General features: G+C 48.6%; 2 protein-coding genes across 7 annotated transcripts; one reads left to right on the top strand and one right to left on the bottom strand.

The window, feature by feature from the left end:
* The first annotated feature begins 372 nt into the window (after nucleotides 1–372).
* On the top strand, nucleotides 373–17,280 carry rubcn (rubicon autophagy regulator). 6 transcript variants are annotated; one of them, XM_062450309.1, is made up of 22 exons: nucleotides 373–634; nucleotides 2,398–2,551; nucleotides 3,014–3,097; nucleotides 3,937–4,096; nucleotides 4,293–4,399; nucleotides 4,689–4,893; nucleotides 5,770–6,177; nucleotides 6,556–6,603; nucleotides 7,132–7,227; nucleotides 7,472–7,596; nucleotides 7,880–8,084; nucleotides 8,863–8,967; nucleotides 9,598–9,672; nucleotides 11,676–11,736; nucleotides 11,997–12,129; nucleotides 12,486–12,631; nucleotides 13,033–13,097; nucleotides 13,244–13,482; nucleotides 13,672–13,733; nucleotides 13,952–14,105; nucleotides 14,258–14,351; nucleotides 16,940–17,280. In XM_062450309.1, the coding sequence occupies exons 1-22, from the start codon at nucleotides 597–599 to the stop codon at nucleotides 17,089–17,091; spliced, it is 2,916 nt and encodes a 971-aa protein (XP_062306293.1). In that variant the 5' UTR covers nucleotides 373–596; the 3' UTR covers nucleotides 17,092–17,280. The 6 variants fall into 6 exon arrangements, with proteins under 6 accessions (XP_062306293.1, XP_062306294.1, XP_062306297.1 ...); XM_062450310.1 differs by having other exon boundaries at nucleotides 7,481–7,596; XM_062450313.1 differs by lacking the exon at nucleotides 9,598–9,672.
* On the bottom strand, nucleotides 17,191–23,539 carry LOC134010965 (5-hydroxytryptamine receptor 3A-like). Its single transcript, XM_062450315.1, has 8 exons — nucleotides 23,037–23,539; nucleotides 22,637–22,681; nucleotides 22,221–22,330; nucleotides 21,976–22,145; nucleotides 21,526–21,686; nucleotides 21,121–21,331; nucleotides 19,180–19,476; nucleotides 17,191–19,062 (listed from the first exon to the last, which is right to left on the bottom strand). Exons 1-8 carry the CDS (start codon nucleotides 23,418–23,420, stop codon nucleotides 18,836–18,838), a joined length of 1,605 nt encoding a protein of 534 aa, XP_062306299.1. The 5' UTR covers nucleotides 23,421–23,539; the 3' UTR covers nucleotides 17,191–18,835.
* Nucleotides 23,540–25,496: the final 1,957 nt, after the last annotated feature.

The raw sequence follows: 25,496 nt of genomic DNA on the forward strand, positions 1-25,496 counted from the left end.
CTCCTGCTTGTTTTATGTTTATATAATACTTGGGGAATACAATATGTTTGATATACACAGAAAGAATTTAATCAACTGTATTGTTTAATTTGCATCTTTGGCTCAACTTGCCCCTGGCCGAATGGCAGAATTGACTCCAATCTAACCATTTGGATTGTATTAGTCTCCACAGCTACAATGATGTACTTCCATATTAGATTTAGTACCTTACACTGTAGTTCATAGAGACCCCAACTTAATTATTACAGTATTTTTTTATTGACAGTACTTTATGCAAGATACGGTCAACTATCAAAGGAAATATACATCACAAAGTACATAGCTAGATGGCACCAGTCTCAAATCAACACAACCGGCAAGTTTGGCAACCCGGCCCGCCCCCAAATAGCCAAGTCATGCGGTTGTTGCTAGTCGCTGGATCCTCCCTCTGGATGGTGTTTTGACTTTCTTATCGGACACTCAGTGACAGCTCTGCTGACTAGGAAGAGTTGTACAATCGCCAGTCGTCGCCGGTGACTTGTCTTCAGTTGATGAAGACTCTTTTGGGGGGAAGCTGATACAGCAACCGTTTTCGGTTTCCCCCCTCATACGAGGACATGGAGATCACGGCAGAGGGAGAAGCCGATGAACGCAGGTAAGGATGCAGGGAACGGCTTGAGACTGGGTGGGATACTGCGAAGCTAATTAGCTATTAGCATATCTTCGTAGCCTCAAAACGATGACGCCCTAGCACACAACACCTGCAATTTATTACTTGTCATACTTCGCTAGACTAGCTTGCTAGCTAACCGTGCACTGCTTTTACTTTGTGTTTACGCTTTCTTTCAGCAATTTATCTAGCTAGTTTAGCATGTCGGTCTTGCAAAATGCGACGTGTGTTTGCTAACGCACAGTAGCTGGTGGCATTGGGTGCTACTCTATCTCTAAATGGATTAGACTAGCTAGCTTGTTAGCATAGCGAGCGTAGCAAGCAAATCAACGGATGTGTCAGGAAAACCAACGATGCCTGCTGTTCGAGTCAGTATACCTGGCTAGCTAGCACCAAGTAGTGATTTATAGCGTTTTTTATATAAAGTTGCACACCAGCAGTATCATAATTTAGTGCGAACAACTCATAGGATGTTGTCACATAAAGCTATTGCTACTGCTAGTCATCTAGTCTTCTCTCAATACTTGTTTGAACAACCGGCTTCAACCTTCCTTAGCCGAACCCAAATAACGACACTCATTCCAGTGTGTCTGAGGGAGAATGGAGCATCGGGAACAATCTAATCTAATGGACATCCAAAAAACATTCTGCCTCGTTAGGCTAGCTACCTCACTGTTCATAGCTTTCAGTATGTTTACAGTTGCTAACGGATGTGATACTGAGCTGCTCTTTTTTTCCTGCATGGCTAGTTGCTTTAAAATATCAGTAGGCCTACATTATTTTGCTAAAAATTATAGACATCTGAAAACGCTTTTATGACGATTACTCAAGTGGTTGTAAAATCACTCATAACTGATTACTCAAGCGGTTATAAAATCACACAAACGTTTCCCTGTTAAGTTAACCTTTCACCTTTTCAACCTGTCTGAGCCCTGTGGAATGGCCCCCCTGGAATCCCTCCCTCCCTCTCAGACAGACAGACAGACAGACAGACAGACACACATACCACTCCACCTCATTCACACACAACGCACTGAGGAGAATGTGCCTATCTCATGCCCTGGTCATTTTCTCATTTGTAATGTGATTTGATTAGACTGGTGACTCGGTAATGACCATGGGTGCTCCATTCGGACATTTAAAGAGCATGTGGTCATAAAGGTAACCTTGTTAACACCACAACGCCACCAATTTATGTCGCTGTCCTTACACTGTTTATCAATGAGCATCTCTTGGCTGCTATTAGATGGAATTAACGTTATCTCTATAGCGACCTGTACATGTGATATTTTAAAACGGTACCTCAATGTAATAAAACGGTCCCTCAATGTTTTCCAGTTTCTGGTAATGTATGTCTATTTATGACTCACTTTGCTTTATGGCACTTGCAAGTGGGTCAGTGAGAGAGAAAGGGAGGAAAAGGAAAGAAAGTATGTGAGTTGGTTCAGTGTTTTAGTGTCAGCATTAAGTTTCAATTCACTGCTGACTTGAGGGGAAAAGGAGGAAGTTGTGGAGATGAGCCTGCACTAGTTGTTGGTCAAAAGAATGTTGGCTCAACTGGGTTGAGAATGAGATCGCCGCATCTAGTGGCTTTGTCCTTCAGAACGATAGTTTGACCATTGCGTTTGCTGCTTTTTTTCCCCCCTCACTAACCGACATGTCAGACAGTCTCCTAATTATTTAATATCATCTAATTCACTCTCCTCCCTCGGCTCCTTTTCTCCCTCTGTCCCTCCCTCTTTCTCCAGGAGGGAACACTGGAAGCTGCTGTCCAGTCTAAAGACCACAGTGGAGGGCCTGGTGTCCAGCAACAACCCCAATGTGTGGTCTCGCTACGGGGGACTGCAGCGGCTGCACAAGGACATGAACAGCATCCTGAGCCACAGGCTCAAACACGAACAGGTCAGCAACGACACCCAGGGCCGAAAGGCACACTGGAGTCCGTCCACAAATACGATTTCACGAGTAGACCTGTTTAAAGAGACACAAAACAGACATGTTCTGACACGCACGGACCAATATCAAACAGCCTCTATCGACGAAATGCCTGCGTTCCAGAATGTTCCACCGTTCGTTGTGAGACAGGGTTCCTCCCCCCGTTGTTGCCCCCAAGTCACGCTGTCGTCAGGCCTTCGTGATTCATTACGCAGTGCCATCGCTTCTGTGTTAGTTACATAACGGTTATACAATCTCAAAATGAACCCACTGGCATACATTCTGAAGGCACTTGAAACCAGGTCGTGTCGAATAATGGTAAGGGGGAAGGTGAATGGTGGAACTACTGACACAAAGTGTGGCTTTTCTCACTGCTTGGTTACTCAGGACAAAGCTTCAGTTATTTTAACCGTCGGTTTTGTGTTGCAGGTGTACTACAAGCAGAAGGACTACTGGCCGTTCGTTTGGTGTGTGCGTTACATCAGTCCGCACTTGGCCTCGCACGTGGAACAGGTACGGAACGTGACAGATCCTAATATAAGGGAAGTCGAAACATTACACAGTTGATACCTTTTTACAGCCTCGGCCTTATTCGTAGAGGTAAAGGAACATTCCCTCCCAGAAACCAGAATGTTCCATCCTCAATGAACAACAAGCGCGCAAACCCACATGCTCTCATGTTGACAAAAGAGGATTCCACGCACACAGTCAATCAGTAACAGCCTCGTTGTTGTTGGCACAGCAACACCTCTTTCTCACATGCTGCTGTTGTGATGGTCAGTGCGACCTTTACCCTTTGACCTGCATCATGTCCTGTGGATGGGATCTCATGACTGAGGTGTCGTCCTCGCAGTCATCTCAGTTACCAGAGCCAACCTCCTGTTATTGAATGACTGGAGGTGGTTCCAAGATTGCTGCTGCTCAGCAGTCGTGAATGGATTGATTCGTGTTTGACCTGGTTGTCTTTTCCTACCTCTCTCTACTCTCTTTACTCCTTCTCTCTCTCTCTCTCTCTCTCTCTCTCTCTCTCTCTCTCTCTCTCTCTCTCTCTCTCTCTCTACTCCTTTCTCTCTTTCTCTCTCTACCTCTCTCTTTACTCCTTGCTCTCTTTCTCTCTCTACCTCTCTCTTTACTCCTTGCTCTCTTTCTCTCTCTACATCTCTCTACCTCTCTTTACTCCTTGCGCTCTCTCTACCTCTCTCCCTCTCTCTTTACTGTTCACTCTCTACCTCTCTCTTTACTGCTCACTGCCTCGACCTCTCTTTCGCTCTCTACTCTCTCTACCTCTCTCTCCCTCTCTCTTTACTGCTCTCTCTCTACCCCTCTCTCCCTCCCCACCTCCGTGGCTGTAGTTCAGTAAGCTGGAGCCGGTGCTGAGCAGTGGGATGCGGAGTGCAGGGGAGAGCTACAAGGCCGAGCGCTGGCTGCTCCACAGCCTCCAGGTCCACCTGCTGTCGGCCCAGCTCCGGCCCCTCCTCAGACACCAGGGGCACACGCGCAAGTACTACAACGGTGAGTGATAGATAACCCCCCCCCCCCCCCCCCCCCCCCCCCACACACACACACACACACACCTCTCTCTCTTTTCCCATGGCTTTCAAGTTTATGGATTGGGTCATGTTTTTCTTTTTGTTTCTTTTTTTTCCTTTTGTTTACCGTTTACTGTTTCTCCTGACTTCCCTGATCCTTATCTCTGTCCCTGCCTCAGAGGAGGCCTTTCTCCTGAGCGAGCCCCACGTGACGGCCATGTTCCAGTGTCTGGAGGCGGTGGAGCAGAACAACCCCAGGCTGCTGGCCCTCATCGACACAGCCAGGGTGAGAACTTCTAGAAACTTCCAGAGATTCTGACAGTCAAGCCTGGGAGTGTGTGTGTGTGTTTGTGTGTGTCCGGCAAACATTTACAAGCGATGAAGATGTTGTTCTTGACGTTCTCGTAGGTTAAGTACTATTCATCTGTTTTTGCTGCGTGTTGCGTAATGTTGAGTGAGACAAATTAGGAATTGTGCCCCACTGGACCAGGTTCTGTAGAACCTCCCTTCAACACACATAAACACACACCCGAGTAAACTAACCGAGCCCCACCCTCTTTCCCTTTCACTCCCAGCTCTCTCCTCTGAAGGGCCTGATGAAGACCCAGAGTCTGTGTGTCTTACCAGGGGCCGGGGGGGCCGGGAGGACGAGCGACGGCCCCCAGCAAGGAGAGCTCAGCCGCAGGTTCACCGCCTCTCAGTTCTCCCTCCGCGAGGGACCCTCCGCCACCAGCACCCCCACCAGCACCACAGCCTCATTACAGAACACCATTAACACAGGTCAGCGGGGGCACGATGGATGGATGGGTGGATGGATGAATGGATATATGGATGGTTAGGTGGGTAGGTGGATGAGTGGATAGATGGTTTGGTGGATGGATAGCAGGATGGATGGATAGATGGATGGATGGTTAGGTGGATGGATGGGTGGATGGATAGGTGGATGGATGAATGGATATATTAATGGTTAGGTGGGTAGGTGGATGAGTGGATAGATGGTTTGGTGGATAGGTGGATGGATAGGTAAATGGATGGATAGGTGGATGGATAGCAGGATGGATGGATAGATGGATGGTTAGGTGGATGGATGGATGGATGGAAGAGGCAGAGGGTTATTTGAGAGGCGTGGATAGTGAAAGAGAATAGAATGGGAACAAGAAGAGCCGAGTTAAATACAGGGAGAACAGACTAGCTGGAGGTGGAGGAAGAGCAGGATTTCCTGGTAGCTGAGCAGAGTTTAGGAGAAATGAAGAGAAATTGGACCGGTGCTCGCTTAATAAGATAATGATTTTGGCATTAAGAAGACTGGGAATGCCTACTTGCACGAATTCACCATAGTCTGCTTGTGAATGTATGTCTGACTGACTGCACACAAGCCTGATTGTGCGAGCACATGACAGTTTGCGGAAGAGTACGTCGAAGAATTCTCTACAACAGGCTCGTCTGTCAGTGTTTCCTAAAGGGACACGCGAGCAGGAATGTTAGCGAATTAGAACATCGAAAATGTGAAAGAAAAGAATTACGTAAATGCAGCGCTGCTCTCTTGCGTTGCGTCTGCACTGTAAGTCTAGTCCTCTCGGTTTCAAGAACCATTTCTTGGTTTTTCTCATTTCTCTCTTTTTTTTGTAACCTTTTACCTCTTGTTTTGTCTTCCAGACTCCAGGGCCCCGGGTGCCCCCTGGCTGTGCGTGTCCGGGACAGGGGAGTCTGAGCGTGGCGTGACCCCCCCTCCCGTCCCCCCGGCCGTCCCCCGTATCGCCCTGATCGAGCCCGCCTCCCCCGCCGGCCCCCCGCCGGACGCCGGCGAGGCGGACTACGACGACGGGCCCGAGTACCTGGCCATCGGTAACCTGGGGCAGCGCCGCCGCCGCCGCGACTCCCGCTGCTACGCCACGGCCAGCGAGCCCGAAGAGGCCCCGCCCCCGGGGCCGAGTTCCCTGGCGGGGGCCCAGCCCCCTCTCCGACGCTCCTCCTTCTCTGTGGGGCAGAAGGGACCCGACCGGGGGGGCAAGGGGCACGTCCGTTCGGTGTCGGACACGGGACTCGGTCAGAAACACAGACATGGTGGGTGACTGCGTGTGGGCGGGTGTTTTACGCTAGGCAAGCGCGTGCGCGGCAAGTGTGTGTGTGTGTGTGTGTGTGTAGTGGCGTTTGTGTGCGCAGCAGCCCACTGCAGGCGAGCGCTGCCAGCACGTTTCCCTGGGAAGGGCGGCGCGACGGCAAAGCGCGGCGCCGAGATGGCGTGCGGCGGAACGGCGTGCGACGGGGTCGGCCCCACATCCCGCCTTCCGAAAGATGCGAAGTTTCCTGCTTCGCTCGGATGTTCAACTTTTGCTTCTGATCGGTGCACCCATCTTTAGTCTCTGTCAACACTTTAACCGCAAACCTCTCTCTCTCCTGTCTTTCGCCTCTCTTTCTTTCTCCTTCCGTCTTTGCGTGAAGGAGGTGGCCAAAGGACAATCACCATAATAATAGAGGACCCTATAGCAGGTTGGCGGCGCAGACAGTACCGTCCATTGCCCTCCATTTCTCATTCCCACCAAACCCTCCCCTCCCTTGCCTGAGCATGATTATATTTCCTGACTCATCTCTGGCCTCGCCGTCCTAGTTCCTGGTTCCTCATTTGTGCTCCCCGCTTCTTGATTTCATTCTGCTGCTTTTATGTTGTTGTTGTTTTTAGTCGGCTTCGGGTCAAACCAAGGCCGTGAGCCCTAAGCCCCCACCACGACTTCAGTGTCTCGTTGTGTATGCAGGCCACTTGTATCCAATCCCTGCATGCTGTTTCCATTACATCGCGGTATTGTTGTGTTCACTCAAAGCATCAGAGATAAAATCGTTGACCTCAGGTTACCTTCGACCTTGCCCATTGATTAAGTGATGCTTCATCAACATTTTCTGTTTCGTTCATTAGTTCATTTTTGTTGGGGGGGGGGGGGTGGTGGGGGTAGTTCAGAGCATGTCTGAAGCTTGACTCACCGGGGTTGTGTGTTATTTGAACTTTGCTCCTCTGTGTTATAGAGTCGACTGAAGTGGACTCGTGTGTTCAGGGCTACGGTCCCTTCTCCCCGCAGAGCAGTGACGCCAGCACTGCCAGCTCCCTCTACATGGAGTCCAGTGAGTATGCTCGATGACGCCTTCCGCGATCCACCCCGGCCACACCCGTACTTATGCCGTCCATACGTTGTCATTCCAGGAAGTGATGTCACAATATAAAGCCAGAATGCATTATCGTGCTCTGTTTTGGGCATGGTTTCTCCGAAAGGAAGTGTTGCTGTGGTGTCCATTTTTTGTTCTACTGTCACCCTAGCTAGAAGTACGGCAGGTTTTTTGTGTGTTTCATATGTGTGTGTGTGCCTCGTCGGTTCAGATGGCTCTCAGTACGGCAGCATTCCAGATGGCATGTTCCGTAAGCCATCAGAAGGCCAGAGCCTTATCAGCTACCTGTCAGAGCAGGACTTTGGCAGCTGTGCTGACCTGGAGAAGGTACGTGAATGAAATGATATGCTTATATTACAGTAAACCCTGAAACGACCCTACTAGTTTATTGTTGATGAAAAAAACATAGATTAGAAAGACAAATATGGCGGGGCTTCTTGTTAGGTCGAACGTTTGACAGGTTCCTAACGAAATACTCAAAACAAAGCCGAACTCCATCACAAGCACCAAGGGCTTCACGTGTGCTCGTTCTGAACACGAGGAAGGCAATGTTGAACTCGAAACCCAAACGCGACCCCTTTCGCTGTCGGCCCGGTCCGGCCTCCCCCAGGAGAACGCCCACTTCAGCATCTCAGAGTCGCTGATCGCCGCCATCGAGCTGATGAAGTGCAACCTGCGCCGGCGGGCGGAGGAGGGCGGCGGCGAGGAGGAGGGCGACAGCGACAGCGAGATCCAGCTGCTCAAGCAGAAGATCCGCCTGCGCCGGCAGCAGCTCCGCCACCGGCCCGCGTCGTCCTGCACGCCGTCGCAGCACCGTGAGTGGCGCGCCGTTTTTCCCTCACACACGCACACGCGCGCACACCACGTCCATGCTGTCACGCACACACACTGTGGATGCACAGTTATGGTGAGCTGTGAACTTTAAAATGAAGAATAAAAACGACGACGACAAACACTACTGACAGGCAAGAACAACTTTGGGAATTTAGTGAGCAGGGCCCGTTGGCTGAAAATGCGAGTGCAGTTCCATGGCTCTATTGTCTATTGCAGCTCACCATGGCTGCAAACGCATTTTTTTCATCTAGATTTATTTGTAAGCCGCTCATCCAAACAATATCACCTGATTTCACCGTACGTCCTTGAGCAAGACCTGCCGATTGTCGACTTTATACGCTGCCCGCTTCTTGAGATAATTGAGTCACAGACATTCCTGCCTTTCCAGTTACAGCAGATGGGAATCTACAGTAGATGGTTATCATTCAAACTGGTCCTGTTTGTGTCTCTCCCTCTATCTCTCTTACTCTATCTCGATCTTTCTCTCTGTGTGTCTCTATCTCTCTCTTTGTGTTTGTCTCTCTCTGTGTCTCTCTCTTTGTGTTTGTCTCTGTCTCTCTCTGTGTCTCTCTCTGTGTCTGTCTCTGTGTCTCTCTCTGTGTCTCTCTCTGTGTCTCTCTCTGTGTCTCTCTCTGTGTCTCTCTCTGTGTCTCTCTCTCTCTGTGTCTGTCTCTGTGTCTCTCTCTCTCTGTGTCTGTCTCTGTGTCTCTGTGTCTCTCTCTCTCTGTGTCTGTCTCTGTGGCTCTCTCTCTCTGTCAGTGTTCCACTCGACAGACAGCGGAGGATCCAGGAGGAGCTCCCAGGACTCCCTGCACACGTCCGACTCGGGCTCTGTGGAGGAGGTGGTTGAGTGCGAGCTGAAAGGTAGATGCCAGGGAGCAGGGTCCTGTTCCTTCATCAGGGGCGAGGGGCTCGATTGTGCTTCATTGTCATCAACGCCATTCCCGTTCAACTCATTCCGTCGAGCTGGAAACATTTCACCATTTTCCAATGCGCTGTAGACAGGCGTAGCCAGGTCAAGGATACATTTTATGAGTTATGATAACGGCGTATGAAATATAAACTCCTTTGGCTCTGGGATTTATGACATTGAGACTTTGGAAGGGTATTGTTTGATTTAAGCTTTTATAATTTTTCATTTCTACGCACACAGTCGTAGATGTGAGGCATTTAGCCCTGAAGGACAAAGAGAGATGGACACAGTATACAATGTTGTTTCCAGTCGCTAACTTGTGGTAACATCCAACAGTTGCTCTTATAGGTTGAACAAGTGACACAAACAAACACACCTAAAAAGGCGGTGCATAACTTACAGCATGGGGGCGGGTGTGTTTGCCTAGTTTTTCCTGTGTGTCTTTGAATATTTATATCGACTGTGGAACTGCCCATTCGTGGGTTTAAATTGTACACATTATTGTCCATGTTTTGTATTTGTACCCATGCGTGTGTTTGTGTCTGGTGGCGGCCATGCTGAGTGTAGTTTCTGTCTCTCAGATGGCAGTGAGGGCCAGACCCTGATGGCGGTGTCTCAGAGTGGCCTTTCCCTGTCACTCGCCTCGCTCTTTTCAGGTATCTGCCAAGGGTAGGGGGGGCTGGAGGCCTAGGGAGACTGGGTAAGGGTGGCTGGAGGCCTAGGGAGACTGGGTAAGGGTGGCTGGAGGCCTAGGGAGACTGGGTAAGGGTGGCTGGAGGCCTAGGGAGACTGGGTAAGGGTGGCTGGAGGCCTAGGGAGACTGGGTAAGGGTGGCTGGAGGCCTAGGGAGACTGGGTAAGGGTGGCTGGAGGCCTAGGGAGACTGGGTAAGGGTGGCTGGAGGCCTAGGGAGACTGGGTAAGGGTGGCTGGAGGCCTAGGGAGACTGGGTAAGGGTGGCTGGAGGCCTAGGGAGACTGGGTAAGGGGGGCTGGAGGCCTAGGGAGACTGGGTAAGGGGAGCTGGAGGCCTAGGGAGACTGGGTAAGGGGGGCTGGAGACCTAGGGAGACAGGGTAAAGGAGCTGGAGACTAGGCAGACAGGGTAAGTGGGACTAGAGGCCCACGGAGACAGGGTAAGTGGGGTTAGAGGTTAGGGAATCAGGGTATGTGGGGCTAGAGGCTAGGTAGATCCAGTAGGGGGGCTAGAGGCATATGGCGGCTTGGCTAAAGGCATAGATGTGGCGGCTAATAATATGGTGGGCTATGCAGGACAAATGTTGGCTGGATTCCAAACCAAGAACTTAGTTAATTATCTTTGGTGACTTTGGCTGTAATAAAGTGATTTACATAATTAGTGTTCGGATAATTGCAGGCTTAGACTAATGTAGGTTATGGTTTTTATCAGTTTTGTTTCAAGTTTGACATAGCTTATTAGACTGAGGGGGAATCATTGAATTGAATAGGACCAGAAGAGACAGTGTTCAGTTTGGAACCCAGCCAGTGGCATTCCTCAACTATCTTGTGTGCTTGCCTTTGTCGGTGCTTGTTGCTCGTTACGGCTCCAGGGTTTAGTGACACTGCGGGGGAATGGGTGTGTGTGTGTGTGGTGCATGTGCAGACCAGTTCCGCTGGCCGCCGTAGATGGTTGACGTGCAGCAAATGTGCGTCACGATCCTTCAGGTCTTCACGCTCGCCTCGCTCATTCATCCACACATCCATCCACGCCCTCAGTCTCATTTTCTTCCATATGCATTATGATAGACTCGTCTTTTTAGAATGCTTCAGACTGTATGGCTCTTACAGTCACTTATTAGTCCCCTCTTCTCACGAATGATACATTTATGATGCGCTTCGCAGCAGGAGCGGTGACAGACTGGCTTGTAGTACTTCTTTAGTTTCCACACTGAAGCATCAGATCTTGCGTGTGTGCAGTGAACTGTGGTGCAGTGACCAGCGAATCGAATGAAGACGGTGAACGAGACAACCCGATTTCTTTCCCCATCAATAAGATCATTATTCCGGCGTCTGTAAGAGCAGTTGCTGATGAGGAGTTTCTAAACAAAGGGCACCTTGTTGAGTGCCTTAGTTCTGCATCGACTCGTTTCGTTTATCCGTTTATCTTTATCCGTTTGGCGTCTCCCTAGTTTTGGCTGCACATGGAATTTGCGCCCAAATGAAACACAGATAAGCTGGAAACGGTTATGCAGAAACATGTTGCTCGTATTCATTTACATTTGCATTTAGTCATTTAGCAGACGCTCTTATCCAGAGCGACTTACAGTAAGTACAGGGACATTCCCCCCGAGGCAAGTAGGGTGAAGTGCCTTGCCCAAGGACACAACGTCATTTTGCACGGCCGGGAATCAAACTGGCAACCTTCAGATTACTAGCCCGATTCCCTAACCGTTTAGCCACCTGACTCGTCGTACTCACTTGTGTTTAAGATCTCCCCAGACTCTGCCGCACAGTACTTTCTGATGCCTTTGTGTGTTTACTCTGTGTCTGCATGTTTAGCCTTTGGGGGACAAAATAAATATCTGCTTATGTTTTCAAACTGTTTAGTTGCTGCATATCTGGCTTCTCAACTCTTAGCCTAATCTCCTTCCTCTCATACTACATGTTATATATATTTTTAATTTTTGTATTCTTCCTTTCCTCAGACGCAGACATCAAACGTAGCGTCACCTCCAGTGGTCGTTCGTTCCTTAGCTCGGAGTCCATGTGAGTGTCACTTCCTGTCTCCCCCTCCCAACTTCCTTTCCATATAGAACCGGTGTTGCATTTTAAGTACATACAAGCGTACACCCAAACAGTAGGCACGTAAGACATCTGGTTATCTTTTTGTACTCTGAGGGGGGGGGGGGAAACGGAAGGGACCCAGGGAGGAGCAATTCAGTGAGGGATTCCTCCATCCGTCTCAAGCGTTTTCCTTCTTCCTCCATGCCTCCACCCCTGCCCTGTCTCCCTCCCTCCCTCCTCAGCTCCCCCTCCTTCCTCCAGTCCAACTCTGCTGAGTCGGTGGCCATGGGCCTGCTCAGGCAGTTTGAGGGCATGCAGCTGCCCGCCGCCTCGGAGCTCGACTGGCTGGTTCCAGAACACGACGCCCCTCAGAAGGTTGGCGGCGCGCACACGCGCTCACGCATTCACACGATGAAAGAGAGAGAGAGAAAGACAGAGAAAGAAAGGAGAAAAGACAGGGAATTACACACACACAACGCGCGCAGAAATACGCGCAGTGAAACACGCGCAGTGAAACACGCGCAGTGAAACACGCGCAGTGAAACACGCGCAGTGAAACACGCGCAGTGAAACACGCGCAGTGAAACACGCGCAGTGAAACACGCGCAGTGAAACACGCGCAGTGAAACACGCGCAGTGAAACACGCGCAGTGAAACACGCGCAGTGAAACACGCGCAGTGAAACACGCGCAGTGAAACACGCGCATTGAAACACGCCGTCTTTCCCATAGCTCCTGCCCATCCCCGACTCCCTGCCCATCTCCCCGGACGACGGCGAGCACGCCGACATCTACAAGCTGCGGATCCGGGTGCGAGGCAACCTGGAGTGGGCCCCGCCGCGACCGCAGATCATCTTCAACATCCACCCTGCCCCCAAGTGAGTGGGCAGCACGCTGCTCGGACCCTAGATGAGGATCACCGAGCCAGGCTTTCATTTCATTTTATCGATTGGAATTTATCCAGGGAGTCAGGTGGCTGAGCGGTTAGGGAAGCGGGCTAGTAATCTGAAGGTTGCCAGTTCGATTCCCGGCCGTGCCAAATGACGTTGTGTCCTTGGGCAAGGCACTTCACCCTACTTGCCTCGGGGGGGAATGTCCCTGTACTGGATAAGAGCGTCTGCTAAATGTAAATGTATCTATTGAAGTTCAAGTCCTCAGTGAACTGTCTATTTGTCTATGTTCTGTTCCTAACCATCCTCTATTTCTGACGTCTCTCTATTTCTTATGTCGCTCTCTCTCTCTTTCCAACTGTCCCGTCTCCATTTCTGATCCGTCTCAGGAGGAAGATCATTGTCGCCAAGCAGAACTACCGCTGCGCTGGCTGTGGTATCCGCATAGACCCAGGTAAACCTACAAACCAACCACACCCGAAACGCCACTCTTACTCCGCCCCCCCCCCCCCCACCTTGATTACCTACCATGGCGGCCATTTTGTGTCTAACTCTGAGCCCCCCCCCCCCCCCCCCCCGGTTTCCCCCACACCACCCCAGACTACATCAAGCGCCTGCGCTACTGCGAGTACCTGGGCCGCTACTTCTGCCAGTGCTGCCACGAGAACGCCCAGACGGTGGTGCCGGGACGCGTCCTCCGAAAGTGGGACTTCAGCAAATACTACGTCAGCAACTTTGCCCGGGACCTGCTGGGCAAGATCGCCGGGGACCCCCTGTTCAACCCCAACGACATCAACAACAGCCTCTACAAGAAGACCAAGGCTCTGGAGACAGTCAGGGTGAGTGCGATTAAGAGGGGGCCCCACCAGCGATGGTTGCTGGTTCAAGTAGCCTTGAAACACAGTGGCATTTTCTTATTTTACTTGGTGATTGCCAGGCAAACTGAAGTGTAAAAAAACATTATTTTTTTCCGAAAGATTGTTTGTCTTTGCGGTGTTCGAACACACAGCTATTTTGCCTTTTTATAGGTCTTGAGAGTCCAACTCTTCCACATGAAAAACCTCTTCAAGACGTGTCGCCTCGCTAAAGAGTAAGAAATGTGGACTTTGTGCTGTGTGTGCATGCATGCGTGATCATCAATGGCATTGTTGGCATGAGAAGGTTACAGCACGACCTTATGCTCTGCATAAATATGCGTGTTTTCTGCATCGCGGAATGTCTACCACACGGATACTGCTCGTCAGACTAATGCTTATGGTAATAGACACAGCTCCTCAAGCGCACGCTGGTGTGTTTGTTGTCCCACAGCGTGCGGGACCAGTTCGACAGCCTCCCGGGCCACCTGACAGAGGACCTGCATCTCTTCTCCCTCAACGACCTCGGCAGCGTGCGCAGCGGCGAACTGGCCCCCCGTCTGCGAGAGCTGCTCAAACTGGGTTCCGCTCACGTAGCCAGCTGTGTGGTGAGCGAGAACTACGTCGTTCGATCATTGAAACATGCGTTTTCCTCACTAACAGGCATGTTGGCGTTAGTGGGTTCTGTTTTATTGTAAAGTGTCGAACTGTGTGGGAGGTAACGCGTCAATAAACTCTTCGTCTCCTCTTCGTTCTCTAGTTGTGCCAGGCCAAAGGCTTCGTCTGTGAGTTCTGCAACAACGACAAAGACATCATCTTCCCCTTCGAGCTGAATAAGTGCCAGCGCTGCGAAGGTGAGCCCCCCCTTGTGGCCGGAGGGATATGCGGCCTGCGCCCCTCCTCCTCCTCCTCCCCTGCCCCTTCCTGGAGAAACTGGAAGTTCCCCAGACCCCGTAGGCTCGCGAGGGCCTTGTCCCAGGACAGGAGAGAGGGAGAGGGGGGGGAGCTGGACGAGAGCAGCGGCGGGGACCAGGGAATGGGCTCGGGAGTCGAGGAGGAGGAGGAGGGAGGAGAAGTCGGGGAGGGACGCGCGGGGGGAGCGGGGAAGAAGGAGGCTGAGGGAGCGGGAGAGCAAAAGAAAGGGGGGAGGGAGACGTTGTTCAAAGCTTTCAGTCGCGGCGGACTAGCCACGGCCTTCTCTCGCAGTAAGGGAACGGAGGGCGAGACGGAGGTGAAGGCGGGAGCGCGGGCAGCCGAACGGGAGGAGGTGGAGGGCGACGAAGGGGAGGGGAGCGGAGACGTACGGAAAGAGACGAGCAGCTTATTCGAGGTCCTCAACATTTCAAAACTGACCAAGAAATTCCGCACAGCGCCGAGAGCCGACACACTAGCGGGCGTCAAAGACAACAAGGAGCAGGGAGAGCATGAACAGAGAGATGAAGGTGGAGGAGAAGAGAAAGGGAAGGGAGAGAGAAGTGTCCCACGGGTCGGTACGCCAGCGGAGGCTTTCTCTGAGGGAGAACGGGAGTGTGGAGGGAAGAGCGGGATAGACGTGGAAGGAGGGGGTCGAGAATCTGAGGACGAGTCATCGAAGCAATACCGGGAGACTAAAAGCAACGAGGAAGAGGTGGACCGTGAGGATAATGTCCTGGTGGAAAAGGAGGGAAGCGAAGGGAAAGAGAGGAGCGTGAGGGAAAGACGGGGCGAGGCGGGCGGAGCCAAGACAGGGAGGTTCTTGGATCTGAAGATGTTAAAGCCCCCCAGATTATCCAACATTTTCTCAAGAGACACCAGAAAGAATTGGGAACAGGATGCCAGTGGAGAGAGTGATGGAGTAGACGACACACACGCCAAAGACACAGACGCTGCATTCAACTGGAGGTCTCGCAAAACGCGCAAAGCCAGGAGAGTCACCAAAGTCAGGAAAGGGAAGAAGGGAGGCGAGGAACACCAGGATGAGAAAGAGGGGTGTGCAAAAGCAGAGGCAGAGGGACAATGAGCAAGAAATTGTTCGACTTTTTCAACAAAAGAAAAAGAGGTCAGGAAGAAGGAAAAAAAAAAAAGAGGCCAGGAAGAAAAAGAAGAAAAAAAACCTTCTGAGGAGGGAAGGGTGACCCATACGAACGTTTATCCACTTTTTCTTTTTTATCATCTTTGAAATTCTTCCCATTTCTTCTTCTTCTGCAGTCGAGTTCTCTCTTCCTCTCCCTTTCCTCTGTTCCTGGCACTTCTGTGTGGTGGTTGTTTGGAATCTCTTTGGAAGTCGTTTTTTCTGCCAGTGGGTGACCCGACTGTGGAAGTGAGACTAGTTTAATAGAAACGTAACCGGTACGCTTGCGCTCCTCTACTTGATGTGAATGGGCAACTTCCTGGTGGTGGGGACTTGTCTAAGCATGGCTTATCGTTCGGCGCTTGGCCGTAGTCGGTTGTCTAGGCAGTTGATTTGTTGTTTGAAGCCCAAACATGGGTGTAGTCGGATATTTGCTTTGTCTCCTCTTACACATGGAGCAGAGCTGGTCTCTGTCCTCGACAAACCCCTCGCTGTTTCGGAGGTGAACTCCCTGAGCTTGCTGGAAATCTAGTCTGGTTTATGGGGGATGCCAAAGTTCATTGCTGGCAGTGTTCAGTATTCAGTCAGATCCTGAATTATTAGTGAGATAAGCCATACATGTATGAGTTATATGGTTTGCTATTGCTGCCTCTCCTGTTAAATATGTAATATTTTTGTGAGTTATTTATGTAGATCTATATATTTTTGTGACTGCGACTGAATCTAAGATAAGCCGTTGTTTTTGTATTGTCATCCATCAGAATGAGGGATGCCTATCTTTACAAATAGTTTGTGTCTTTGAGAAATAAACATGTTCATGAATTTCAGTCGCTTTGTCCTTTCATTAATCAGAGCGCAACATTTCATTTGGAATCCAGTTGAAATATCCAACACGGTGGCTTAGCTGAAACCTCCATAAGCACTTTCTAAAGGGTTGGGCGTTCGTGCAAGTCGTGTTGAAACGGGTATGGTGTAGACTGGTGGAGCCTGCCGTTGTCAGGTGCCGAGGTTCTGCAACTCCTCCTGCCTTTTGCTTCACTGACTTACTCCTCCTCTTTTTATATCCATTTACACCCCTCCCCTTTATCTCTTGGATGACGATTGGCTCTTCTGTTGTGACATCAGTGCGCCTCTGCCTAGAGCTCGGAGTATTCTTGTCAAACTGGTTTGCATTGTATAGGCGTCGGTAAGGGGAGACCATGGAAACCTCCCACAGGCACATCCGTTTGATGTCCATATTTGTCTTTGTTCCTCTCCCGTACAACATGTCGAACGCAGCCGGCGTCCCCCATGGTCCGATCCAGCCCTGTTCATTTGTAAAACTTTGCGTTGACCACCTGGTCCTTTTGCATTCCCCATTGATGGGCTTGTTTTGTTTTTTTCTTCTTCCAGAGTGCAAAGCATGCTTCCACCGCAACTGCTTCAAGGGGGTTAAGGAGTGCCCGCGATGCCAGCGTCTGGCGGAGAGGAGAGAGAGGATGGCGCGGAAGAACATGGAGGAGCAGGAGGACAAGGAGGAGGACGAGGGCGGCGGCGGCAGCTGAAGGGAACCGCTGAGGAGGGAGGGGAGGAGGAGAAAAACCAATAGAGCACAAAGCGACAATGATTGTAGTGACCGACCATGCCCTTCTTTCTTCCAGCTCCTTCTCATCCCTCTTCCCCCCCCCCCCCCCCCCCCCCCTCCATCTTTCTACTGCTCTCGTTCTCCCCCAAAAGTACAGCTTCCGGGAACGACTTTGTTATGGATTTGATTGGCCACACTAGCTTCGCAAAAAAAAAAAAAAAACGTCTCTCGGCCTAAACTTTAAATATAGGGTGATTGTGTGGGTTGCTGCTCTAACCAAGTGCAAATATGTCATGATCCTGTCATTCAAGTCAAGATTTTGCCATTTTAAACATGTAGAATAATTTCAAAGTATTTAAGGAATCTATGTGTTCTAAGGCTCTCTCCTATTTTATGCTATTTTAGATAGGCCTACTTGCCTCTTGGTCTGGTGTACAGTATTTAGTGGTGGAGCTACAGCTACTGAACTTTGCAAAGAGAAAAGGAGTTTATCTAACTGGACATTATTAGGAGACTTTCAGGCAGTGTTGCTGATATATTTTAAGATTAGACAATGAAGGCGCCATATTTGTGCTGCTTTGTTTGTGTTTGAGGGAATGTTTTTGTTTGTACGTGAGGTTTTGAGAACTTAAAATATTATGGGTGTGCAATGGAGAGAGAGAGAGAGAGAGAGTGTGTGTGTGTGTGTGTGTGTGCGGGCCTCTGCAACTGCTGTCAATGTATTTCTTAGCAAGCATTTTGCACCAGCCTAAGAAGGCACTTAATATTTCCCTTTTTCTCATTGTGTGCGTATGTGACATGCGAGAGCATCTTTATAGATTTATTTGATTTGATTGCACTGACTCGTCTGTGGTTGGGGAGGTATCTTAGCTTTATTTACCAATGGGGTTCGCCTGACACAGGTGTCAGCCATTTTTCAGTTTTGGTTCTGAAGTCGGTTTTAGCTGAGGTTCAGTCTCAATACACCTCAATGGTATATGTTATACCATGGAATACGGAATACGTTCTGTTCTTTGTGGATCTGTTAACAGTCTCAGTGACTGGAGTTGTGTGACAGACTTGATTTTAACAAGGCTGCTTTAAAGAAAAACACTGTATTGTGATTATTCAAATTTTTGTCCTGAATTAAGTTTCTTTACTTGACTTGTTCAAGGCCTCCCCAGCCCAGTGAACTATTATTAGTTATTAACTTCTTTTTTATGTGGAGGTGTGAGGAGGTTGAAGTGCACTACTGAAAAAAATGTATATTACAATAAAAATTACTATTGTGTTAAATTGTTATATAATTATGATGACAATAAAAGACTGGTCAGACTGTTAACCGTTGGTTATTTTTATTGAATTGTATTCGACAGAGCAAATGTTTAGTAGTAAGTTAGCAGCAAGCTAACAGCTAATAAACAGACATGACACAGCAGCACTCAGAACAGTGTCTTAATGACCGTGTTCCATTTTACTGTTTTGTCACCTCAGGTGCAGCAGGCTAAGTCAGGTGCTAATTAACTGGAAGGATAACGAGGCCGATAATAGCAAAGGGCTCTCACACACACACCACAGAGCTTTCAAAAAGCAGGAGAGAGAACATATTGTACTGTAAGAGTAGGTTACGTGTATACTGTCTGTACTACATGTACAGTGCTAAAACTACAGGCTTACACACTTGTTACACAGCCGTTTTCCCCCATCTTTCCCCTCATACACGCACACACACCATTTCCAGCCCTTCACTGGTTGATCCAGACGCACCACATGCAGATGATGACCAGAGCGTAGCAGGTAATGATGAACAGGTAGATGCGGAAGAGCAGGAAGTCCAGAACGTAGCCCACGTGGCACCACTGGTCCAGCAGCTGTCCTTCCTTCTGCAGTGACGTCAGATGGGCCCGCAGAGCGCTCAGGTCCTTGCTGATCTGCTTCAGCTCTGGTACAGTCGCTACTGTCGCCACAGGACCTGGCATGGACACAATGTAATTGAAATTGTACGTTTTTTAACATTTTTATTTTAGACAGTTTGCTAATTTTACACCTTCGGTTGTGTGATCAAATGTGCATCATTCTATCCTCTCACCCTTATTGCTGTCAGGGTGGTGAGAGGGGGAGTGGGCCGCTGATGATGGTTGGATGATCCAGGGCCCCTGGGCCGGTTCACACCGGTTTCCTTTGTCCGTCTGAGTTCCGGAAGCAAGCGAGTCTCGCTCCGGCCAACGGTAGCAGATGAGGCGGGCGATGTGCTTGAGGACGACCACACGCACCCAGCGGGGCACCTCGCGATACTTCAGGGAGTTGTGGTGGAGCACGTAGGTGATGATGACGGTTTCCATCAGGCTGATGACCATCAGAGCCAGGCACACTGAGAAATAGATACCTGGGGAGAGAAAAGAGGGAGACAGGCTTGGGGCTCACTCTGGGGTTGTCACGCAAGAGGAATTCAACGAATAAAACAATTGGTTGCTGAATGATCATTGCTAAAAACTAAGACCCCGGGGTTGACATCTGGACGAGCCAACAGGATGGCAGCTAAAGGTTTGGGATGCAAGTAAAACCAAGCTTGAGAAGGTGCCCCAGTGGCTCCCCAGATACCATGTAGGCTGACACCTTATAGCACTGGCCTCAGTTCGAATCTGGTGCTGACCCCGTTGACTGTAATATCTCAGCAGAGGACATGCAGAGGTCAAACTGCCCCTGCGTCAAGGACAAGCGTGCTGGTACCTGCCCCTGTTCCGTGTTTACCATCCCAGAATGACGGATAAGATCCATGTGGTTTTCGACTCAAGTGCGCCACATGGAGGAGTGTCACTCAGCGATGTCCTTCTCGAGGGCCCTGACCTTAACAGCCTGCTGGGTGGAACTCATCAGGTTCAGGAAGTAACCGGGTAGCCATCCTCGCTAACATCTTCGGTGACAGTCCCTCCTCCTCTGCCGCGTCCATGTCCGGTTTACAAAGAGCAGCACACGAAGCAGAATCAGATGATGGCAGTGATGCAAAAAGATTCATTAAACTCGAGCCTTACGTTGACGGCGCTCTAAAGTCATTCGACACCAAAGAGGAGCCCATCGGTATTCTTGGACCAGCGCAGAAAATGCCGGCAGCTTCGAACCTCAGCTTGCACAACATTGCATCACATAGACCCACGGTCATTGACGCGTTCCCAACCGAGGACCGTGGTAAAGTGGTAAACTCGCCACTCCCCACAGACCACTGGAGATTGAGTGGACCAGATGGAGTGTTTCTCCATGATTTAGAGGAACTCAAGATAAGCGCCCCTTACACGCATCCTTTTCCACTACAGGCGCACAGAGAAGGGAACTCTGTCTTTGCAGACGCGTGAGTGAAAGCCATTGCAGCTTTATTCTACATTAAGGTGACGAACCATGACAAACAAACTACAGCTGAGTTTGTCTTTGGAAAGGCTGAATTGCCCCGCCCCCCAGCCTGACTCAATGATCCCAAGGCTAGAACTGTGCACAGCTGTACTCATCCGCAGTGGATACTGCTGAGATGATAGTCACAGAGATGGATGCGACAACATCACGTACAACACGGATAGCGGGGCTGTACTACGATAGCTCCACAACCAGTCAAGGAGATTCAGGGATCTCTTCAAAGAGGAGTGGAAGCAAGTCCAAAGCTTGGCTGACACCTTTTGGAATAGTTGGAGGTGTGAACATCTCAAAACATTGTAGCTTTGACAGCGGCAAGAGAAGAGGTCAAAACTTCAAGAAGGGGATGTTGTTCTTTTAAAAGACAATCAGCCAAAAATGAATGAATGAGGCATGGGCATCATCACTAAGAATTTTCCAGGTGGAGATGTATTTGTCCGGAAGGTTGAAATGGAAATCATCAAAGAAAAAAAAAAAAAACTTTCCTTTGTCTTTGTTGCACATCTATGAATAAAATAGATTAAAAAAAATTAAAAAAACAACAGATTGGATGTCTAATTGCAACCGTGTTTTGAAAATTCCCACCCATGTCCCTCATAATTTTAACTGAAACCCCTGTTGCCTGAACCTAAGATCGGTGTGCCGTTGGCTGTGCTGGGGAGCAGGTCGTTCATGATGAGCAGGAAGACGGTGTAGCCCAGGATGAGGGTCATCTTGAAGGAGGCGCGGTCGACGCTGTGAGGCGGCAGGTAGAACGACAGGATGTCGATGAGCATGAGGAAGGAGCTGGGGATCAGGAGGTTGACCACGTACAGCAACGGACTCCGCTTGATGACCACCTGGTGGAAGGAGAGAGAATGCCTTTGATTGGTGAGGACACAGCAAGCAGGTGTCCAATCCCAGAACCTTCTGTGGGTGGATGAGGGTTGAGGGTTTTATGACAAGAAGGAGAAGTCCTCCGGTGGTAAATCATTTTTTTATGATCTTTTCATGATCACTCTCTCTCTCACACACACTCTCTCTCTTTCCTCACCCAGAAGGTGATGATGTCCCACTCGTCTATGCCAAATTTAAGGATTGAAGTGTCCCCTACGATGGTGACCAGCTCCCACTCCCCGCTGGCCTCCAGATAGCGCTTGGAGTTCCCCGACATCTCCTCAAATGTCAAGGCTGCACTCAACTTCACATCCTGGGCTGGGACATCAGACATCAGCCAATTTAATAATCAGGAAGGACATTCATGTTATAGCAACAGAAATGCATGAAACTTTAAAGGGATATCATTTAATTTTCAACTGCAAACTTGCATTCCCCCCAGAAAATTTACACACAAATAGTGGCAAATGTTTGATAGTAAGACAGCATTTTCAAATCAAATGACATGTGTATACATGCTTTTAACAACCAATGTCACAGAGGACCCCACATATGCCCAAAGAACTGCGCTCAAACAAAACACCAAAATTATTTTTGTATTACTTACTGGTGTGCATGTAGGAGCCGAATGTGAAGGAGCAGTTCTGGATGTCAAAGGGAAAGCTGAAGATCTTCAGGTTGCAGGCACTGACGAGCCGCAACATCCTGTCCCAGCGGATGTGACCCGTGTGGTTGACGTACACATAGGGACACTCCTGGGACACGTCGTCATCCACACTAGAGGAGGGAGGGAGGGGTAGGTGAGGAGGGATGGACGACAGAGGAGGGGAAGGAAACATTTTGGATACTCACAACTCAAAGACAATGATGTCAGGGCTCCATAGCTCCCTGGCGGGTAATGATATCCTGGTGATGCCATCACAAGCCACAGGATCCCACACCAGATATTCATTCATCCAAGCCTTACAACAAAGTAATTCCAGGTAATAAAACATTTGATACATTTTTAAGTTATTATACTTTTTGTAATTGAATCTGTTCAGGTAAGTCAGTTATATCAGACATGTATAGTCAAGTTAGTGCCAGGGACCTCATTTTTGTTTTGTTGGAACAACTGTAATATATACTGTAATATAGAAATAAATATAACATATGAGTGATTCAGAACTGTTTCAGTTTAATCAAGCAGCAGTTCTTAAGTATCAACAAATGTTTTAACATAAGAGACATAAAGCAAGAAGTGAAAGCTCAGGGACCTTGACACTCACCAGTCTCACCCAGAGGAAGGTGGTGAGAATCTGGGTCTTTTCATTCTGAAAGAAAAACAAGGACATACTGTGCCTTAGAAGTCGTGTACTGTACCAAAAATCGATTGTGTTGTTGTTTTTTTCCAGCAGGAACGCAACCTAAGTAAATGTCTACCTTAAACACTAAAGAAATGTAAATTGCCATGACATAAATAGGAATTGACTTTAGAAACTTGGGGCTAGTGCATTAATAAGGCAACATGGCAATCCAGTTATGAAGTTTAGAAAAACTTTTTGACACATTTAGAATCCTTAATTTTAACGTCTCTATATTTTAAAGGCTTGAATTGCATAGTCTTAACCCTCTGCAAAGTCATCAGGAATATTTCCTGAATGGTAGGATGACTGGAGACAGACTCACCACCCCCAGCACAGCATAGAGAGTGAAGGAGATGTTGGTTATAGTGGGGTTGCTGAGGTTGACTGCCGGTCTGAAGGACTTGCGGTCCAGCACAGTCTGGATTGACTCATGCGTGGGACCACTGTGACCCTCCTTACAGGTCAGCACAGAGTGACAGTGGTACACTGTTGAGAGATGGGAGAAGGTCAAATAATACAAGAGTGGGACGCAGATGAAATAGGAAGACATTTGAAAGTGGATGGATGGATAGAAGTACTGCATGAGTCGTCCAGTGAAACTTAACTTAAATAAATATATATAAATACAATTTCCTATGAGTGAATAACTTATAATTGTCATATGGAGTAGTACGTCATAATTTGAACAGATAGAAGAAAATTGCATTACTGTGGCAGATCATAACCAGTTCAATAATTCATGTTTTGTCCCATCTATTCTTGACACAATATGCAGAAGATAAAATAAACACATTTGATTCTACAAATGTGTTCTTTACCACAACACAAACAAACTTTCTTGGGGGAAAATTGAATAAAACAAAAGGTTTTACCTGCTGAGAGGAAAACAGCGGTGGTAAGGGTGAAATCCCATGATCGCTCCATCCTGTCCTGTCTGCTTGTTAGAACGGACTGACTGTCTTTGACTCACTCTGACCACAGTATGCAACAGTGGAAACAGCAAAATACTTACACTCACACACACACACACAATGCAAAAGGCATACAGACTACCTTTATACATCAATTAAAAATCCTGTGACTGAGTTACCACCGAATCAAAGCTTAATTATAAATAATATAAATCAACACATCTTATAACTAAAGAATACCAGATGCTGTTATCATGTTGTTTAACACCTACAGTAATCACCCAGCCATAGTATTTTTGGATACTTACACACAAGGGAGCTCAGTTTTTTCAGCTTCTCTTTTGGTTCAGTCTGCATTTAGACTATTGGCCAGGGTGCGAATTACAGGGGTGTTTGACCCCCTAATTAAGACTTGGACCCCCCCAAAAGAGGTAAAAACAACAGGTTGAGGGGGTCAATATATTGTTCTTACCTGTATAGTAAATATTATTTTACACCCTGGAGAAGAAGTCGACCCCCCGATTGTCATTGTATAATTCGCACTCTGTTATTGGCTCTTTGAGTTTAGAACGTTTGTTGTTTAAAAACAATGACATAGAACTGTAAATTCCCTGTAGAACTCCTCAGTTGACAAGACAACAACAACAACTATTTTATAATCCCTAATGTACGTACAGGTAAAGAATTCTGAATGCCATTTAACTTTGGTCTGCTGTTCAGCTTTATCCCAGGTTACTAGATTTAACAGGCTCTGGCAGGCTGGAATAAACACATCTACCAATGTTCATCTATCACCACTATTGTTTTGACCTGTACTTATAGATGCGGCAAGACCAACCTTAGCATCCCCAAAACACACACACACACGCACACCTGACACAGCAGCAGTTCTCTTCCCAGTACACTAACAAGTGATAGTTCGCTCCACACTTTAGAATAACACACTTAATGGTCACTTAACTGGCAACTCAGACAGCTATGAGCAAGTTTCACCACCCCAGAAGTCACCAACTCCTCATCAAGCTCCAATTTAGGGAGCAATTCATACCACACCAAATATTCAATGGGCCCATTTACAGTACTGAGTGAATGACAGCGTGGGCCAAGTGTGGCAGGCCACTTGAATGACCAGGGCCAGAGAAGAAGCAGTGACGTGCGGTGATGTCAGTAAGAGGCTAGGCACTGAGTTATGAAAGCCAGATTACCTAATTTACTGTTTAAGCTAATATGTCAAAACAGTAAATTTACATTACATTACGCTTACAATGTAGCTGGTGTAATGACGTTATACGTTATGACAGTAATATCTCGATTTTAATTGGTCCATGTTTGATACGTAACGTAGGTGATTTGAACTAAATGATCTTACTGGAGCACACTCCGGGGGCCAGTCCAAAGCAGCTCGGGGGGATTCGGCCCGCGGGCCGCCTATTGAAGAGCCCTGTCCTACACGTTCTTATGGCACTTTTAAAGTTTGGTAAACAGAACACTAGGTGGAGATCCTGTATCACTACATTATCCATGACTGCTTATGATTCGATGTCAATACCTGTTTGACTGAGTCGTGATGAATAAGAAGACAAATGTTTTAGCCGATTACGTAAAAAACATGGCTATACAGCAAAATCTGCAGGTGGGACTCTCGAGCTGGGCATCCACTCAACGCGTGTCCCCCTCACATCACCAGTGTGGACACCAGCAGGGGAAGGTGGGGATTGGTGAATGTCTGGACACACACACAACACACTCAGCTAGCACCACACGCTGTTGTATGAGAGAGGGACTCTAACCCTGACTGGTGACTCACGGCAGCCATGAGGGAGTCCAGCACCTCCACAGAGAAGACCTTCCCTTTGGCGAAGGCCTCTGTC

Source organism: Osmerus eperlanus, chromosome 24 (assembly GCF_963692335.1).
Source record: "Osmerus eperlanus chromosome 24, fOsmEpe2.1, whole genome shotgun sequence".
Classification (NCBI taxonomy): domain Eukaryota; kingdom Metazoa; phylum Chordata; class Actinopteri; order Osmeriformes; family Osmeridae; genus Osmerus; species Osmerus eperlanus.

Bases quoted from the DNA above. Each gene is read 5' to 3' on its own strand.
- LOC134010965 (XM_062450315.1), bottom strand. From the start codon at position 23,420: ATGCAATTTTCTTCTATCTGTTCAAATTATGACGTACTACTCCATATG. The intron at 22,682-23,036 runs GTGAGTCTGTCT...TTTTTCTTTCAG, and splicing joins TCTATGCTGTGCTGGGGGTG to AATGAAAAGACCCAGATTCT. The intron at 22,146-22,220 runs GTGAGTATCCAA...TCCCTCCTCTAG, and splicing joins GACATCATTGTCTTTGAGTT to TGTGGATGACGACGTGTCCC.
- rubcn (XM_062450309.1), top strand. From the start codon at position 597: ATGGAGATCACGGCAGAGGGAGAAGCCGATGAACGCAG. The intron at 635-2,397 runs GTAAGGATGCAG...CTCTTTCTCCAG, and splicing joins GGAGAAGCCGATGAACGCAG to GAGGGAACACTGGAAGCTGC. The intron at 13,098-13,243 runs GTAAACCTACAA...ACACCACCCCAG, and splicing joins TGGTATCCGCATAGACCCAG to ACTACATCAAGCGCCTGCGC.